The sequence below is a fragment of the Gavialis gangeticus genome, unplaced genomic scaffold, assembly GCF_001723915.1.
Source record: "Gavialis gangeticus isolate Ggan-Ray unplaced genomic scaffold, GavGan_comp1, whole genome shotgun sequence".
Taxonomy (NCBI): domain Eukaryota; kingdom Metazoa; phylum Chordata; order Crocodylia; family Gavialidae; genus Gavialis; species Gavialis gangeticus.
In genome coordinates, this window is record NW_017729005.1 from 261,352 (window position 1) to 280,048 (window position 18,697).

Consider the following 18,697-nt stretch of genomic DNA (forward strand, 5'->3'; position numbering starts at 1 on the left):
GTTGAATACTATCTGCTGATGGAGTTCTGTCTTGCCTCACCATCTGTCTTTTATGGCTTTTTCTATGCATAACTAGCACAGCCTCATGGACACATCTGAGACTTCATTTCCCCCCTTCATGTCCCATCTGTTTGCCACTGGATTAAAAAAAAAGTTTTCAGTATGTCATCTTTTATCTCATGCTCCAGTGTATTTAGTCATGAACTCTTCCTCCCATTTTAATGGTATCTGATTTTATTTTTAGTTGCATCATTTTCATTTATTTCCCAGGCATTTCTATCTGGAAAATGGCATTTTCAGTAAGCATTGATTTTGCATAGCAAGAGAGCCAGTAACCTCTTTCTGATCCCGTCCCTGTCATGCCTTTAATTCCTCTACTATAACACCTGGATATACAGTGACTTGCGGCACAAAAAGATTCTAGCCATCCGCTGTACCTGCAGGACCCTTGCATAGTCCTCTAGGAGGCTTTCTTTAGGTTCTCATGTCAGTGTGGTTTCCACATTTTGTGACCAGATCAACATAAACTATTCTATTAAATGAAATAGCTGCAAGTTCAGTGTCTTGGGATTGCACTGTAAGGCACTTTCTTCATCTCAGACTTTCTGGTCTGGTTTCTCAGTGCAAAAAGATTGTGATGGCTTGTAATCTTCTTTATACACTTCATTTATACCACTTAGCTATGAGTAACTCTCACACATGCCTCTTCCACAGAGTAGGTTGTTACTCCCAAGCAACTTGATTGATATCCTTTGTAGCATTTCCTCCATATGGTAAAGTTTCAGAACTAGTTTGGTGGTATGATGGGAGAAATCCCTATTCTTTTGCATGACTGCTGTAGGATCAATCACCTTATAAACTCATACACTAAACGCGTCAAACCTGGACATCCTTATCCAGTTTTAATAGATCTTATTAAGGCAAACACTTGGTTTGCTAGTCTTAAAAATGAATATAGGACTGAATAAAAACTGGGTAACAACTCATTTTCCTATTTTTGTACATTGAATAAATTAAAGAATAAATTGGACACATTTTGTATAAAATATGTTTTATAAAGTTTTATTAATTTATTAATGCTATCAGTTCATACAGTACTGATAAAATATACAGATACTTACATTTGTTATAGGCACTTAAAATAATCATGTAGAAATCTGTAAAGCAGATGGTAAACAACTAGTAAAGTAGTAGGAACGAGATAAACCAAGAGAAGAAAACACTTCACACATTCAAGGAGAAAAAGGATGTTTTTTTAAAAGAATCCAGAGTTAGACACCCCTCTACAGATGTGGGACAAAAACAAACAAGCTGCACTTTATTGAAAGAGGCAGCACATTAGTTCAACCCAGCTCTGTTGCATCTGTATAGATCAGGAGCTTCAGCAGGGCTTTTTGGCTTTTTTATCTAAAGCTGATTCAAACAGCTAGTAGATAAAAGCACCAAAAAAGCCACACTGAAGTGCCTGATCTATACAGATGATGTAGAGCTGGGTTCAACTAATGCATTGCCTCTTCTGGGCATGGGCTGGGCTGGGTGCAGGGGTATGCCAAGTTTAAAGTGCTGTTTTTTGCCACAGGTGGGTGGGGTATGTTTGTTAGCAGGAGAATCAACTCATGAATTAATAATGAAGATTTCTTTACACTTGTGGGCTCTTTTGAAAATAAGTGTTTCAAAATTTAAACCCAGGGTCCAAAGACTGACTTGCTACCTTCAGCTAATATGTTTTAATTCTAAAATTATGGTGTTTTTGTTTATTAGTGAGCAAGATTAATAAGTTAGGATTGAATTAATGATGGTTATTCTTTATGCTCATTGTTGTCTTTTCTTTTTAACATATAGGCAACGTGTCTCAAAAGCTCTTTTCATTGTTGCCTTGCGGAGGACTTGGGGTAAGTAGAGGCTGTCTGTGTAATTTGGGTAGTGTAACAAGAATTTATTAATTAATTCTTTCTTTACTCTTGTGTTTACCAGGCAATGTGCATCAGGAGTTAATAAACAGTAGCACAAATTAGAAAAGGCTTGGGTCTTACTGCTTTTGTGAGCTTTTCTCAAGATACAGTGTCCAATGATACATTCTTATTCTTAGAGTGCAATATCACCAGAGAAATTTTTCCCTGAAAATGTGTGTGACTTTTTAATTTCTCTACATATTGTTTTTCCTTTGTATAAATTAACTGGTTTTTATAGGAAAGTAATGTGATAATGAGGGTGGATGTACTTATCTTGCGAGGTCCCTTCCAGCCCTAATGTCTATGAAATCTATGAAACAGAGTTTGGATGTGAAAGACACCTGCTAAAGTTGTTATAGCCCTGAATTCCACAGGAAAAAAAAATTAAGCACACATACATAGCTCTTCAAACAATGGGATTGGCTAGTAACTGCTGAGGCATGATGTGGATTAATGTAATATTATTAAATTAGCATTTTGACCAAAATGTTTAATACCAGATCTTGGAAACCATTTATGCTGATATGCTGACACATATCTGAGTATCAAAATAGTTCTATTAGCCTGTAGGTTGAAATTCCTCCAGGAAATGCTGTTGAAATGTTAAGAGAAGAATTGCTCAAAATTCCTGATGCCTACCCCCTGCCCCAAAAGAGAACATCTTTATTAACACTTGAAAAACATTCTTCCCTTAGTCTTCTCTTATTTACCAGTGAAGGTGAGAAATGGTTTTCCACCACGGCTACCCAACTCTTTGTGTCCCAGATGGAACGATTAACAGTGGCTGTCAGTAATATTGAGGTGTAATCCAGATAGTATTAGCAATTGATATGCTGGCTGTGTTGCAAATTTGTTCTAGCTCTCTTTCACCATTTTTCTGTTCAGGAGCAAAACCACAGTCTCCAGAGTGCAATTGGAGCTACAGGCTAACTTCCAGTGCAATCCTATAGATTTGCTTTTGCTCTACTGAAACCTGCCAACATATTTGATTCACTTTTGTTCCCCACATAGGACAGTTTTCATACCACCCTAATCTTTGTTGCAGGATTTTCTTATTATGTGATAATGCCATGAAGCATGAATCTGACAAAAAGCATATTCAGTTTACAGGACGTTAAAAAATTCAACCATTTTTCTTTTCAGTTGTTATTATTTCTAAATATTTCACCAATGGGAATTAAAGGGCAGAAACTCAGGTAGTACAGATCACTGTGACTCCATTACTTACAATAGATTAACAACAGCTGAGGATTTGGTGCAAAAAAAAACAAGCAAGAAATGAGTAAAGACCACGAAATTGCTGTCCCCTTATGTGGGTACAGAGGAATTGGCATAAAGTACTTAATACCCTTGATTGCATATGAATACGGGAAAGTATTAAAGAGGACTGCGTCCTCATATTCTTTTTGAGGGTACAATTTTGGAAGATGTTTCTTTTAGGAAATAGAACATGAAGATGATTAGTTGTGTCAAAAGAGAAATTGCTGAAGAGAACAATGGGCTTTGAAATGCTTCTGTAAGTAAGAGGAGCATAATGTTGTGCTCTGAATTTACAGCTAATACAATTAAGGAAATGCTCATCATACCTTTGTTTTTCAAAATGTTGAGAGGAATCTGCATTTTGTCAGGCATTTTATGTTTAAGAATCGCACAAACTGAAATACATGTTGCAGCGTCAGATCCTGTTTTCTGTTCCACTAGTTAGTTTGCCTCTTGATGTTTGTTTATTTTCATGCTTGCTTTGGGATTCTCTTGAAAGAATAGGGTTTATGACCTTTTCCAAGGTAAATAGTTGAGCTTCAGAGCCTTCTTTTGTCTGAATTTACTTGTCTGTTAGTTTAAATGAGCTCTGGAACAGGGAACTGCTTCAAGCTGAGTAGAAGGCATTCCTCCATTTACTTTCTATTTTAAGGGTGGGATAAAGAAGAATCATTGTTATTTGATCGCTTTCAGGATAAAAATGGGTATAAAGCAACAAGCAGCCTAAAGCAGTAAGCTCAGGACAATGTTTGCATGGCAGCGCTATGTGTGGGGATGGACACATTTTCTCATTTGCTGGTCAGCGGATCATCTTTGTTTTCTTTGTTTCTTTGTGTGGTAGCGAGATACAGGCCTGTGCTAGAGAAGACAGTGGGAAAGTATATTTTAAAATACTCCCATTCTTTAAGAAGACCTTATGAGAGTTGTCTGCTTCTTTGGGGAGATAATAAATAATCAGAAATGACTTGGAAATGGAAGTATGTAGGGCCAGATAATCAGCTAGTGTAAATTGGCATCACTCCCTTAATACCAATCTAAGAACCAATCCAAAAAAAAGAAGAAAAAAGAACTCTGAGGAAGGTTGGGGTTACTAAAAAGGAGGTACCTAAGTCTATAATCATAATCTTGAAATGTCTTCTCAAATGCAATCTAACCCTGGGGATGTGAAAACTCCATTGATACCTATCTCACACCTCAAGCCCACAAATTAGGTATTGCCCTGCATAAATCCCCGAGAGGTATCACCCATTAGGTGTTCTCACATGCCTAATGCATAATTACATACATACAAAATCCAGATCTACCAAATTAGGCCCCATGCAAAATACATTGGGAGTGACTGCTTTCTGTTCCCCACATCTCTTTGCCCCCCCCCCCCAGCCTTGTGGTTGAAATGTTGACAAAGGATACTGAGATTCAGGTTCAATTCCCTCCTCTGCTAGAGATGATTTATACCTGCATTTCCAGCTCCCAACAGAATGCCCTAACCTTCAGACTAATGTTTGTGGTGCACTTTGCGGGGAATATATTCCACTCCTGGTGCTGGAGCTTGGCCTTTGTGCAAGCAAGAATTCAAGATTATTTGGCCTAGAAAATACAGAAGGGGAACCTCTGTAGACTCTGTAGCCTAGTAGTTAGGGCAGTTACTTTGGGAACCAAAACTCTTGGTTCCAGTACTTGCTCCAGGGACTATTTAGGTATTTTACATTCATCATCAGCAGCAGCAATCCCTAGCAGTCAAGGATGATCATCTTCCATGATTGCCTTGTCTGTGGGTCCAAAGATGGCTGGCAAGGCCAATCTTGGATTGGCAGGTTCTACTGCAACTCAACACACGTTTTTGTGAGGAATGGGTGGCTCAGGATTCTTGATTCAGTCCACGACATGCTCTATCTGCTGCTCCCACTTTTCCATCTCTTGTTGTCATCATGAGGTTTCAAAATACCAAGATCCTTGCAGCAGACTCTTCCTCCATTTGGGGTGGTCCTGGGCTATTGTCTCCCATGAGTTGATGTCGATGCTGCATTTTTTTTAAGTTGGCCTTGAGGATGTCCTTGAAGTGCTTTCTCTGCCATCCTCTGGAGTGTATGCCTTGACTGAACTTGGAGAATACATTTTTTTTCAGGAGTCTGATATCCAGATAATGTGGCTGCCCCAGCAACGTTGATGTTGGATGGTCATCACCTTGATGCTTGTGGTGTTTGCTTGTGAGAGGATGCTAATGTTGATGCATCTGTCTTTCTACTCGATTCCAAGGATCTTCCATGGGCAGTGTTGATGGTACTTCTCCAGAGAGTTGAGAAATGTCTTCTATATGTTAAGGTGTCTTCTGTACCTGGTTTCAGCTCTGTACAGTAAGGTCGGAATCACAAATGCTTGATAAACTATGAGCTTGGTTTCAAATCTGATGTTGCAATCTTTGAACACAGATTTCCTCAGGCATCCAAAGACTGCACTTCCACATTTGAGGTGATGTTGGATTTTTTTTGTTGATGTCAGCATTCTGCAAGAGATGGCTTCTGGCAAATTAGTAGGTTAAGCAGCAATGGCAGCACCACCAGGATGTGGTGGGGACAGCAGATGGCAATGCTCTACCTCCTGAAAAGCCACGTATATCCTCTGATAGTGCTGTGACATGGTGAGTACAGGTTGCCACTATAATAAGCCTGTCCAGTTTCCAGCCATGGGTCTACAAGTCCTCAATGGTGGAGAAGGTGGAAGATGTTAGAATCTCAATGGCTGTGAAGGTAGATGAAGGTTGCAGTGGAACAAGATCTCCAGTTGGCTTGGCCTCTTTGCCACTGGATCAAGGTCCTGTTCTGTCAAGAACCATATAGAAGTTGATGTGCAGCAGCTTTCTATGTTAAAAGAAATAAAAAGAAATTACATTAAAAAGTCATTGGATAAAACATATAAACATTCTTGGAATCCTCTTCCCCCTACTGTCTCTCACTAGCCCAATGAATCTTATATTATTTTATGCATATTGGCAGAGCATTAACAGGAGGAGCAGACAGTGCCCTCCCCTGGACTGTTATATATACAGATAGTTGGACATTTGATTCTAACAACTGTAGCTGTGAGCATGAATTATATTGGGCAGAAGTGAAATTGAACCTAATTCATCTTGGGCAAGTGCTCTAACCACAAAGTCTTTTTTTATATACATAGGAATCACTTCATTCTGCTGTCCCCTAGTTTAACACAGAGGAGTGATTTCTGGTTGGTTTTTTAAATAAGATTCAGGACTCTGGACCCCAAGAGAAGAGAGGTGTTTCTGCAAAGTACTGTAAGAACTAAACTCTGGAGAAGAGCAAGATCCAGGACACACTGCAGTCCTCAGTACTTCTTGTTAGGTAACTTGAGGAGGCTCCCAAATGAGAACACTGCTTGCTTTGAATCCCATTTTGAGGCACCCAACTTTACCCATGCACCACTGGGGAGTCAAGATGCCTTGCCTAATATGGGGTTTTGGTTTCCAGTCCAAATCAGAGATACCTAAAAGTTAGGCATTTCACCAGTGTTGTGCTACCTTAATCCCTTTTAGTATCTAAGGCCATGTGTAGATAAAACGAGGGGTGTGTGCACTACACTTCAAAATGGGCTAAATGCTTTTGCACTGCTTTAATGGTGCTGGTGTTTGCATGCCTTGGCAGCATATTGTGTGTTAATTCCAGTGCATTAATTCTAGCCGTAGGAAATTTGGTAGAGTAATGTGCCTTAAATGACTTGGGGCACAGCAAATTGAAACTCCTTTGCCAAGAAGTTTTAGTTTGCTGCCCCTACAGTCGTGGAGCAAAGCACCGGGCTCCGTCCAGCTCTGTGGCTCTGCAGGAAGCCCTGCAGGCAGCCTGGCAGCAGCTCAGGAAGGCAGGTTTCACCCAAGAATAGCAGCAAGCTGATTTCCCCCCCCCCCACTACCACCCCCCCGAGCCTGCCTGCTGGAGCTGTGCCAGGGCTCCGTGCTTCTCTCTATGGCTGCGGTGCCTCCTGGGACCGCCTGAGCTGGGTGCCTGCAAGTGGGTGCTGCCTGAGGGGAGGGGGTGCCACTGCCATGGAGGGAAGCACCAGCCCCCCACAGCTCACCTTCCGCTCCCTGCCGCTGGAGAGGCAGGTAAGTCAGCAGGGCGTGTGCATGACATGTGGGTTTAATCAGCCCTAAATTGAAGCATTTTTAAAAACCCACTGCCTCATTGTAGGGCCCCTGTTTCAACTACACATGCCCTAGCTCTTAACTCCTTATGCAATGCTACAAAACACGGAGAAAGTTTAGTCATTCAAAATGTATTAGAAACAACAGTATTATTTTATGGGTTATTTTCTTTCAGCAAGTATTATTATTTGAATATAAACAGGTTTCTTTACATTTTTTTCTGTTTTTTTCTTTTGTATATTTATACAACAATACGACAAACCAGTTTTTAGGGGATTGGGGCAGAGAATGGTAAAATATAGAGTTTATTGTTTATTGCCATGTCCCATGTTTGTAATCAAGGTGCCCCTCTTTGCAAAGAATGATGCAAGGGAACATGCGTAACTTTTTATGATCTGGGTCTTATTACTCATCTTTGTTATAGAAAATGTTTGTGTTGTCTTTCGCAGTAAAACATGTTCTTTCAGTGAGTGGATTATTGTAGTTATTGGCCAAGAAGGACTTGTCAGATTTGTTTCTGCTTCTAGTTTGTATTTTTCTTTTCTGATTTTGCTTTTTTCATATAGATTGATAACGGTAATGTTTTCATGAATATAGAGTGCTGCTTTGAACTATCACAATCCTTTAGATATAATTTGGAAATGAGCCATGCAAATAAGTGTTATTGCTGATTTGGTTCTGTGGGTCACTATAGTCTCTTAAGACAGTTAAATGATTTGCTTCTTTTACCATTAAAAAAATTAAGGCATCATTTTAGCTCTTGATTGTGTGGGTGATCTTTCTCTTCTGTTGATATGTACCATACTGTATAATGTAGGAAATACACAATGATTTTGTGATGTGTAAAGTTTTTATTGCTTCCATTATTTACAAGGAATCACACAGAAGGCGAATGCTACCTTTATAACTGTTATATCATTATTGTTATTTTGTGTACTATAGTAGGTCCCAGAGACCCATCCAACACCAAGGAGCCTTTTCTGAGAGGTGTGATGTACAAGTATATGGAGGGACAGAATCTGACTAAAGCTTTTACAAGCTAAAGAAGATGCCAGCATAATTAATAAAGCATATGTATTCTGTGACCTTCACTCACGGTTGTCCTTTTCCACCAGTCCAAATTAAGTGTCATGATATTATTCGGACTTTTTAAGCATTGTACATTCTCTTTGTTTTCACTTCGCAGAGCAAAATGACTGTACTAGGGACAGGTTAGTAGTGATTTGGACTCTAAATCAGCTAAATATTTTCATGAAAAAAAACAGCAATCCTAACGTGTCTTACAAAGTTTTATAAGAAACCATATAGGCAATAAATCTATCCTTTTGCCTGTAAAGCTGGGCTGTCTAATTCTTTGAGCCAGACAGTGCAGGTCTCACTGGGAGATATAAATGTTGACTAATTCTAACCCTTTACAATTGGCTGAAATTAGTTTTGTTTTTTTGTTTTTTTCCAATTTTGTATCTTAGGATTTTCAAGGACAAACAGTTTCAAAGTGTAGGAAGATTGGGACTCTCCTCTTTCCACTGAAGCTCCTAATTCTTTCTGTGGACTTGATATTCCTGTAGGATTTAGTATTATCATTCCCATACTTCATGCTATTTTAGTTTGGGAGGTGGCGGGGAGTGGAAGGGAAATTCCACATCTTGGAGAAAGAGATAAAGCCTGTTTTAAGACTAGCGGTTTTAATAATGACTGATGGTTCTTGGAAACTGCTCACAGTTTTGGAATGTTACAAGTAGTGGAGGGATGATGGGCAGAGTTCAGGTGAGGTGGCCAGAAGAGGACGCTAAATACAACTCTGTTGATTGCCAAGATTGGTTCTTATATGGTTATAGCCACCAGAGAAGTGACTGATCATTTGATTAACTTGTCCATTACAGCCACTCCCTCTGAGGTGCATTATGAAATTGTCAATTAAGGGAAACAGAGAGTGTAGTTTAATATAGGTAAGTTTCCTCTCCTGTTCTTTGGTATGTCAGTAAAAGTAGTGATTGTTTTCTTGCCTGTTTGACCTGCTGCTGTGTGAAGAAATCTTGAAATCATTTCTCAGCCATATTTTTTTTGTCTAGTTGATAGGCAAAAAACCCACAAAAGCAAGGAAGAGCAGGCTTTTATGATAATGTCATCATCGGCTTCCAGCTTCAAAAGCTTCTGCGGCTTTTCAGTTGTCATTTATAACTTGGAACTGAACCGACCCATAATTCCCTTGATATGTTTAGAGAAATTGATAACAGACCACTTCTTTTATGGCTCAGAGGAGGCAACTCCAATCACATCACTATTGGCAGTCAATATTATTTTCTGACATGGTTGTAAAAGTATAAAGGGGGCTTATGGCATTTGTTTAGATGAGGAATGGGCTCTCAAGCTGTGCTGGGGTTTATGGGTCCAGATTAGTGAGAAGCGAAGGGAATATGATGTTTGCAAACAGGATATGATTTTATTTAAGTTTGGGTTTCATACTTTGTTCCCTGGAGACTGCCCTGCAGACAGAAGAGAATTCCACTTTTATCTTATGAAATAAGGCAGTTGTCCAATACCAAAATAATAAGAAAAAAAACCCCAAACCCATCTGCAATGTGCAAAGCCAAATCTTTAAATTGGAAGAGGAGGAGCTGCAGCAAAGTCAAAACAGCCCCCTGCATGGATATGGACTTTTATAACATAAATGTTGAATGAGGGCCCTCATATGCTAACTATTTCATGTATTTTGGCCAGTCTATCCCGGCTGTGCCACACAGAACAGCTTGCAGTATTGTGTACATGCACACTGAATTTCTTCTAACTTTCTGTTTGTGCATATAAACTATGGGTCAAATTCACTGTCAGTGTAAGCAGATGTATTTGCATTGACTTCTGTGGAGTTCTGTCCCTATGACAAACCATGGGAAGAAACTAAAATGCTACCCAGGCTATATGTAGTTTATTTTATATTTGAAAAATTGCATGGAGCCATCTTTCAGAAGTTAAGCATTATCTTTTGTCTCAGTCCCTCTGGAAGAAAGACAGGATGCAAGGTGTTTGATCTTATTAGGACAGAACTTTATTATCTCATCCAGAAACACTTAGCAGGCAAAGCATTGTACAGTGCAGGTCATCAGTCTTTCCTTGGTTGTTCCATTTCATCTCTTCCACTTTTCAGTCTGGTTCCAGTCTATTGCTCATAACAACCCTCATAAAAGGGTTAAGGTGAAAGGGGGTTCACCATGCTGTACCAACTCTAGAAGTCCCAGCCCCCTTTTCCCAGATTTCTTAGGGGACTGCTTCTAGGTGCCCTTCCAGTTCCTGTTCATTGGAGAACCAAAGTCTGTATGAAAAGGGCACTTTCAGTGGACACCTCCATCAAAAAGGCACTAGCAATTAACTTGACTCCCTCCCTTGAACCAAAGTCTGGTTTTCGGTAATTAATAATTTCCTTCCTAATATGCTGGTCAGGTAGATCTTCCCCATTACCCCTAAAAACCTCAAGCATCCATTACAATAATTCCTGAGGTGTAACAGACAATCCACCCTGCTGCCATGCAAATTTACTTAATTCAAGAGTTGTCTGGCCTTTGTCAACTGCTTAGCTTTGGTGGATGCAATATTTTGGACCAAATTACATTAAATTCCAAAAATAAATAAATAAATAAATAAAAATCCCTGAATGTGCCCTAAATGGTTCTTGGTGACCAGGTCAACTTTTTCAGAAGTTCCCAAATTATTTTCAGTGAGGGAAATAGTGATAATTTCCAGAGACTGCTTCTTGGCTGCCAAAGGATATTACAGCAGTTTCTGCAGGTATCAGAACAAAGCATAGCTATGAAATTGAACATGACCTAGTTACTCATTGGTGTGCCCAGTGTACAATACTGTGTCTGTAGACCCACACATCAGCTTGCCAATCTATGAGCAAGCTTGCCCATTTAAATGAGAGGTAAAATTAGCTTACATGCTGATAGCTGTGCTTCTCCTGTATAGATTCATAGATTGTAAGGCTGGAAGTGACTTCAGAAGATCATTGGGTCAGCCCCCTGCACCAAGCAGGAAAGATAACTAGGGGTCAGGTGACCCTAGCAAGGTGACTGTCTAGTAGACCTGTGTGAATAGGGAAGTATTTTATTCAGATTTGGTTGATTTGGAGGACAATAAGTTGATTTGGAGATTCGGATCACTGTCCTAAACTGATTCAGCCGAAATGGCTTCGGAAGATTTGGTGCTGATTCAGAGAGATTTGGAGACTTGGCCATAGACTATAATGGGAAATCACTGAAATACCTATAACTTTGTCATTTTTTGGCTGACTCAGATAGAACTTGCAAGGATAGTAGCCCCTTTTGAGGGCATGAAGCTTGCCATGTTTCAAGTAGATAGGTGCAGGGGAAACTGCACCTCAAACTTGAGAAAGCTGAACTTGTGTTGTGTGTGTGTGTTAAGGCACATTTGGATGAAAACAGCAAATAGAAATTGAAAGAAATGGATTAGATGGGGATAAGTAGAGGCATTCTATTTAGTAAGCTATATCCAATCCTTTCCAAGAACATAAAGTATCAGGACACTTACTAGGTAGGAAGCCAAGCCAGTCCAGTACCTTTCAGCTGCTGTTACTCAGGCAGAAACAGCTCACAAAAGGCATAGAAAACCTGCAGACAGAGGCTTATATGCTGTTTCTATATCCCTTCCCCAGAGCACTGTGATTGGAAGGGGACTTAGGGAAGATCACAGTCACTGGACAGCTACAGATGTCAGCGTTTCCACCCCTTGCTCCCTCTCCCTCTTCTCAGTTTCTGTTCCCCTGAAAGACTGCCTTGCGAATCTCTGAAGCTTTTCCGAATCTTTTCTGAATTGATTCAAAGGCTCCAAATTGACTCCGGATTTTTATTTTTTTCTCCTGATTCGATTCGGATTCAGTTTCCAAATCAGGCCAAATGTTCTCCAAATCGAATTGTGGACCAAAGCTTTGCACACCCCAACTGCCTAGCTCCTCTTGAAGATTCCCAGGGTAGGTGATTGCACCACTCCTGGAGGAAGCTTATTCCACAGTGTGGACACCCTGACTGTGAAGAAATTTTTCCTAATGTTGAGCTTGAATCGATCTTCCAGGAGTTTGTGGTTATTACTCCTGGTTTTCTGAGTCCTTGAATGTACTCTTCTAGTGTAGCATTAAGCTGCTCTTAGCCTCCTTTTTCTCAGGCTGAAGAGTCCCAGATCCCACAGCCTTTCTTCATATGGCTTGCCATGTAAGACTGTGATCATATGGGTAGCTTTTCTTTGCACTATCTCAAGTTTGTCCACATCCTTGTTAAAGTGCGGTGCCCAGAACTGGATGCAGTACTCCAGTTGCAGTCTCACCAGTGCTGAGTAAAGCAGAAGAATCACTTCCTTGGTTTTGCTGGAGATGCATCGAATGATGCATGCCAGGGTATTATTTGCCCTACTGGCTACAACGTCGCACTGCCAGCTCATATCCATACTGTGGTCTATTATTACCCCCAGGTCCCTTGCATTCATGGTGCTAGTCAGTTTGGTAGTGCCAAGCCTGTAGGTGTGTTGGGAGTTGCTCGTCCTGAGGTGAAGCGCTTTACATATGATTGAACATTTGAAATTCAGTCTGATTAACTGGGAACCTTGACTCCAAGCTAGGCTGAAGCTACTTCTCTCTCAGAACTAAATGAGTGTGATTTAAATTCATGTGTAGGAAACCATGCCATCATAAGCCTTTTTTTTATTGATATGAACTTACCATCACCATATAGAAAGATGGCCTCATCCCCAATGTGTGCTTGTACACGTGACGAAAATTGGCCATTTTATTTTAATTTAATTGCATCACGCTGTACACGTGCAGGGTTTTTGTTTTTTTTTTTACAGTTTAAATAAGTTTATTATGTTGTATACTAAACCACATCCACATGTAGTTTAGTTTGCAATTTAGCTATTTGTAATGTTGCAGCCTTTGGCAGCTTGCCCCCCCCCCCCCCCGTAGGAGAGGCAGGCCAAAGGCAAAAGCACTAACGGGACTGATCCTTTTTTTTTTTTTTTAATTTTGCCCCCCTTTGGCGCTTTCCCCCCCCCCCCCCCGTAGGAGAGGCAGGCCAAAGGCAAAAGCACTAACGGGACTGATCCTTTTTTTTTTTTTTTAATTTTGCCCCCCTTTGGCGCTTTCCCCCCCCCCCCCCCGTAGGAGAGGCAGGCCAAAGGCAAAAGCACTAACGGGACTGATCCTTTTTTTTTTTTTTTCATGGAGACTGCCTGCATCTCCTGCTGCCAGAAGGTGAGCTGCCAGTGGGCCAAGCAGCCCCTGAGCTGCGGAGGGCCCTGATCCTTCTTTCTGTGGTCCAGTGTCCCTTGGGGCCAGCTGGTTGGGCTGCTAGCAGGGAGGTGCTGCCCCAGCTTGTACTCAAGGAACAGTTGGATCAGACTGGGTGCTGCCTGCAAGGTGGGACAGCACCCACCCACTTGCCGCCTGCCCGAGCAGCCCCAATGGGTGCCGTCACTGTGAAGGGAAAGTCTGGGGCCCCCCACAGCTCAAGGCCTGCTGGCAGCTGGATCAGGCCCTTCACCACTTTTTTTTCCCTCAGGGGAGCCTGCCCATGCAAGCTGCTGCCAGGCCATGCAGCCCCTAAGCTGTGAAGGGTCTGGTCCTTTCCTCTGCAGTGGCACCATCCCCTGGTGCTGCCTGGGTAGGGTACTAGCTGTGCAGGTGCTGCCCCAGCTTGCAGGCTGGATCCAACTCTTCCCTAGGCCCATGTGCTGGTAGCTCACTGGGTGTTGCTCCCCATGCAGGCTTGGGGAAGAGTTGGATCTAGCAGGTGCTGCCTGCAAGCTGGAGCGGCACCTGCACAGCTAGCATCTTTGCCCAGGTGGCCCCGGGGGGCACTGCCACCATGAAGGAAAGGACTGGGTCTTCCTGCAGCTCAGGGGCTGCATGGCCCAGTGGCAGCTCACACAGGCAGGCTCCACTGGAGGGTGAGGGGGAAGCAATGAGGGGCCTGATCCTTTTTTCTCCCCCCCGCGGAGACTTCCCGCCTCTCCTGTGGTCGGGGGGGGGGGCAGGGGGCAAGCTGATGGCAGGCCCTGAGCTGCACAGGGCTTCAGACCTTGCTTCCATGACAGCAGCAGCCCCTGGGCAGCACCCACCTGCTAGCAGCCCAGCCAGATGTCCCCAGGGGTCACTGCTGTTATGGGCCCCTGCAGCTCAGGGGCTGTTTGGCCTGCCGGCAGCTTGCCTCCCAAGCTGTGGAAGAGGTAGGCAGGCTCCACAGGGAAAAAATAAAGAATCCGGCTCCTCACTGTAATGGTGATGAAAGCCCTTAAATTGATAAATTGAAATGGTGGGTTTTTAATCATTGCAATTAAAAACCCACCATTTCAATTTAGGGGACTAAATCCCTGTCACGTGTGCAAGTGACCAATAAGTGTTGATGCTATTTGAGCCCTTAATGTCCCCACTGGGGAAATTTCTACTTCATCTTGTGCTCCCTGATGTGTCTTTGCCATCAAAGACAAAGTGACACTGTATGTTTCTAACCACAACACCCTAATAAAAATATCCCTTATCAACCTATGGAACAGTTTTCTTACTTTAAATACTCAGAAAAATGCTGCCAGGAACTCATTCTTGAACAAGGATGCCTTGTGACTCATCCTGCTAAGAATAACAACTAACTCCCTAAGTATCTAAAGAGTATTGGGATTTGGAGGACCATTCTTTCAACCTGTACTCCAAGTAGTTCCCAGAAGGATCTGGGCAACCTCTCAGTCTATTAAAAAATGTAATGCTTGATAATATACTTGAAGTAGTGGAAGATCCCAGACCCTGATGGATCAGTGACACTTTGTACTATGTTCCAGTCTTGGGAATAGGCTGAATCTTAGGCAGCACTACTTTTATATTTTCCTTAAAGTGCAAGTAAAACAAACAAATAACCCTGAAAATGCATATCATGAGCCTAATGCATTAAAAGGGCTGCTAATATCTGCACAGTTTGCAGTCAGTCACTCACCAAGGTATTACCAGCATCTCTCTCTGTTCCTTCTTAACTCCTGGTGCTAATTCTCAGAAACTTATCCACCTATATGTAGATCAAATGCTCTTATCCAGCTCAGAGACATTTAGCAGCACTACAACTATTATAATTAAACACAGCAAAATGTAAGACCTCACCAAATTCAGACATCTTAAGTGATCTTGAAGACTGGCTAGTGCTAATGTGCCCCACAACCAGTGTCTTTCTGAAAACACTTTTTTATTTACAAACCCAATTCCTCAAATAGTTCTGCAAGTAATTGGGGGTAGTAGTGGGGAGTTCAGGTAGTGTCATGTCCTTTACTATTTCTTTTTGCATCCAGCCCGTAGGCAATTTCTGAACAGCACATTTACCCTGCTAAAAATGCCAGCCTCCATGCCCCTGATGCCTCAGAATGAATTCTGAAGTGGATCATTAAACCTTTAAAAAAGGACCACCATCAAAGTTCAAGCTCCTTTAAAGGGAACTCTAATATCCACAAATATTTCTTCCTTATTTACTCTCATGAAGTTGTTGGACTTAAATATCTCAAAGTGGTAGCTGATATTTGGATGAAAAATGCCAATACTGGTTTCACAACTTGACAGGCAAAATTAAGATGTCTGAAAATAATGTGTAGGTTGAACAATGGAACTTGCTTGGCTTTCCTATTCTGTTGAGCAATGCCAAAGGTTCCATGGGATTACTCCAGAAGAATCTAGATATATGGTATATGCATCTAACACAATCTCTAAATAAGACATCTTAGTGGAGGGCCCCTACATGTTTTTGTGTGCTAGTAGTAGTCCCAAACTACTGCAAGGGTTCTAGAGTAAGGAGAGCAGGTGCACTCTTCAAAATCTACCCTATCCACAGACAAGAAATTATCCAGACACTGTTTGTTTCATTTTCCATAAATCACATGGTCTTACTGATCATCAGTGGTGATCATCAGCGATCTGGGTTTTCTGTTTGCCATGGAAAAACATGGTAAAACCTGGCTTTTCTCATTTTAAGAAGAAAAACCCAGTTTTTCCCTTTTAGAGGAGAAACACATGGGAAATGGTAGGTTTTCCTTTGCAGCAGGAGAAGGGTGATCAGGCAGGGGGCATCATGTGCACGTGTGCACTTACTCACGTGCCTGGCTGCCAGGCAGCCTGGAGAGCAGCTCCCACAGGCAAGTCTGGGGGTGGAGGGGATTGCTGCCCACATAGTTAGGGTGGATGGGAGTTGGGCAGGGCTGGGGCTGCTGTCCAGCTGGGGTAGTATGTGGGGCTTGGGGCCCAGGACCAGAATGAGTGGCTGCAGGGCCCAGGAGAGGAGTGAGATGAAGGGATGGGTGGCTTGTCCAGGGGGGTGAGGGGTGGGAGGGCTGGCTCAAAATCACTGCACACAGTCCTGAGGGGCCATGGCAGGCTTGTGTCCCCCACATTTGTGTGTGAGGCAGAGGTGGTCTGCCTGCTGCAAGCTTGGGTTCCCTACCCTGCTGCCCTCCCTCCAGGGCCTCTACAGCCCAGAGGCTGGGATCCGGCATGGCACAGCCGAGCATGGTGGGGAAGACTGTTGCTACTGTCACAAGCCCTGCACTGACCTGGCAAGGTGCCCCCTGCCTGCCTGGCAGCAGCCTGGGTGGCGGTGTGGAGTTGTGCCCCTTGCTGCTGCTGGGCAGGCAGGGGGCACCTCACCAGGGCAGCACAGGGCTTGCGGCAGAAGCAATGAGCTTCCCTGCCTGGCCCTGCTCTGCCTTACCATACTGGATCCTGTCTGCTGGGCTGTGGAAGCCCCTGGGGGAGGGCAGCAGGGTGGGGAGCCCTGAACCCACAGCAGGCAGCCTGCACCTGCTCTCCCACCATGGGCTGTGCTCCAGCTGTGCTGCCTGTGTGGGAGGGGGAGCAGCTGCAAACCACCGGTGGCAGCTGGGGTTCAGGTGCTGCTGCAGGGGACAAGGGGGCTGCAGGGGACAAGGGGGCAGCTGGGCCCATGTCCCAGGGAGTGAAGGGGGCAGGGGAGCTCTGATTTTCCATGACAAAAAACTGAAAAGCAAATATCAACATTTATAGGTATTTAGAATTTATTTTATTAGTGAATGAGTCACTGGTAGGCTTCCAAGTTGTTTTAAAACAGTAACTATATCAATAAAACATTGTGTTCAATTGATATCTCTATATTTAGTGTTGTTCCATTTTAATCGTGGAAAATTGCATTTGTTACTAGAGATTTTGCGATTTTTAAACAGAGAAAACCAGGATCCCTGGTGATCACTGCAGCACAGCATCAAACTTTTCAAATGATGAACAGGAGACAGTGCATCTCAGCAGCACAGCTTGGTTTAAATACAAGTATCGTGTGAAACAGAACTCTGAGCAGTCATAGTCTGAAATGTTATGCACCAGCAGCAGTCAGAAAACCAATGTGAAAAGTCAACAGTGCTCTCAGGCCAAATATCTTGACCCTTTTCACAGCCTGATCAAAGAAAAAAGGAACTAAGTTCTGGGTTTGTGGCATCATTCATCAAATTGCCTGTGGGTATGACAGGTGGTATATTGAGCAATATTCCCCAGGTTCATTTTTGGGAACTAATGATAGAAGAAACATCTTCAAGTTTTCTGTAAATACCTAGATAGCCCTGCAGTTTTGCCAACAATTGTTTCTTTTGAGACTTATGTTCTTACTAAATGAGTCAAATGCTCCATGGGCTGCAAATTTTGAGGTCATAACTTCTTAACTCCTTTTTGTGGTATTCCAGAACCTAATGTAAGCTTCTCCCCAAAAAAAAATTCCACATTTATCCTGTTGGTGTGGTCCAAACAGAGAACCCTGTGTACCCCTAGCTCAACTGCGGTAAGTGGCATTTCTGAAATACCCATTGCTGATTCCTGTTCTCCATCCCCCTCGACCCGCCCACTGTACCTGAATAATATGCTTTCCAACTGCTTGGTCCAGCACCCCCAGTTATAGGAGGGTACAGGTGACCCCATTCCCTCTTTTTGAATAAATGGAGCCCTCCCCAAAAGCTGTGGAAATTGCAGGCTGCTTGGGCACCAGAGATTAATTCTTAGACAGGTCTATATTTGCAACTGTTCTGAAAACACATTGCTTAGTTGGACACCCTCTCTAATCCATTTTGGTTATCAGACTTTTGGTAAACCAGCAGCAGGACCAGTCGCCAATATGCAAAACTGAAACCAGATTTCATAGACATTAGGGCTGGAAGGGACCTCGGAAGATCATCGAGTCCAGCCCCCCACCCAAAGGGCAGGAAGTCAGCTGGGGTCATAGGATCCCAGCAAGATAAGCATCCAATTTGCTCTTGAAGGTGTTCAATGTAGGTGCTTGAACCA

The 18,697-nt window shown here is 42.7% G+C and overlaps 1 protein-coding gene across 1 annotated transcript in view; it reads left to right on the forward strand.

Moving 5' to 3' along the window:
* HDAC9 (histone deacetylase 9) overlaps positions 1 to 18,697 on the forward strand; it is a 493,669-nt gene that overhangs the window by 250,481 nt on the left and 224,491 nt on the right. The window contains exon 16 of the mRNA XM_019508553.1: positions 1,843 to 1,892. Within this exon, the coding sequence (XP_019364098.1) occupies positions 1,843 to 1,892 (50 nt within the window). The remainder of the gene's footprint in view (positions 1 to 1,842; positions 1,893 to 18,697) is intronic.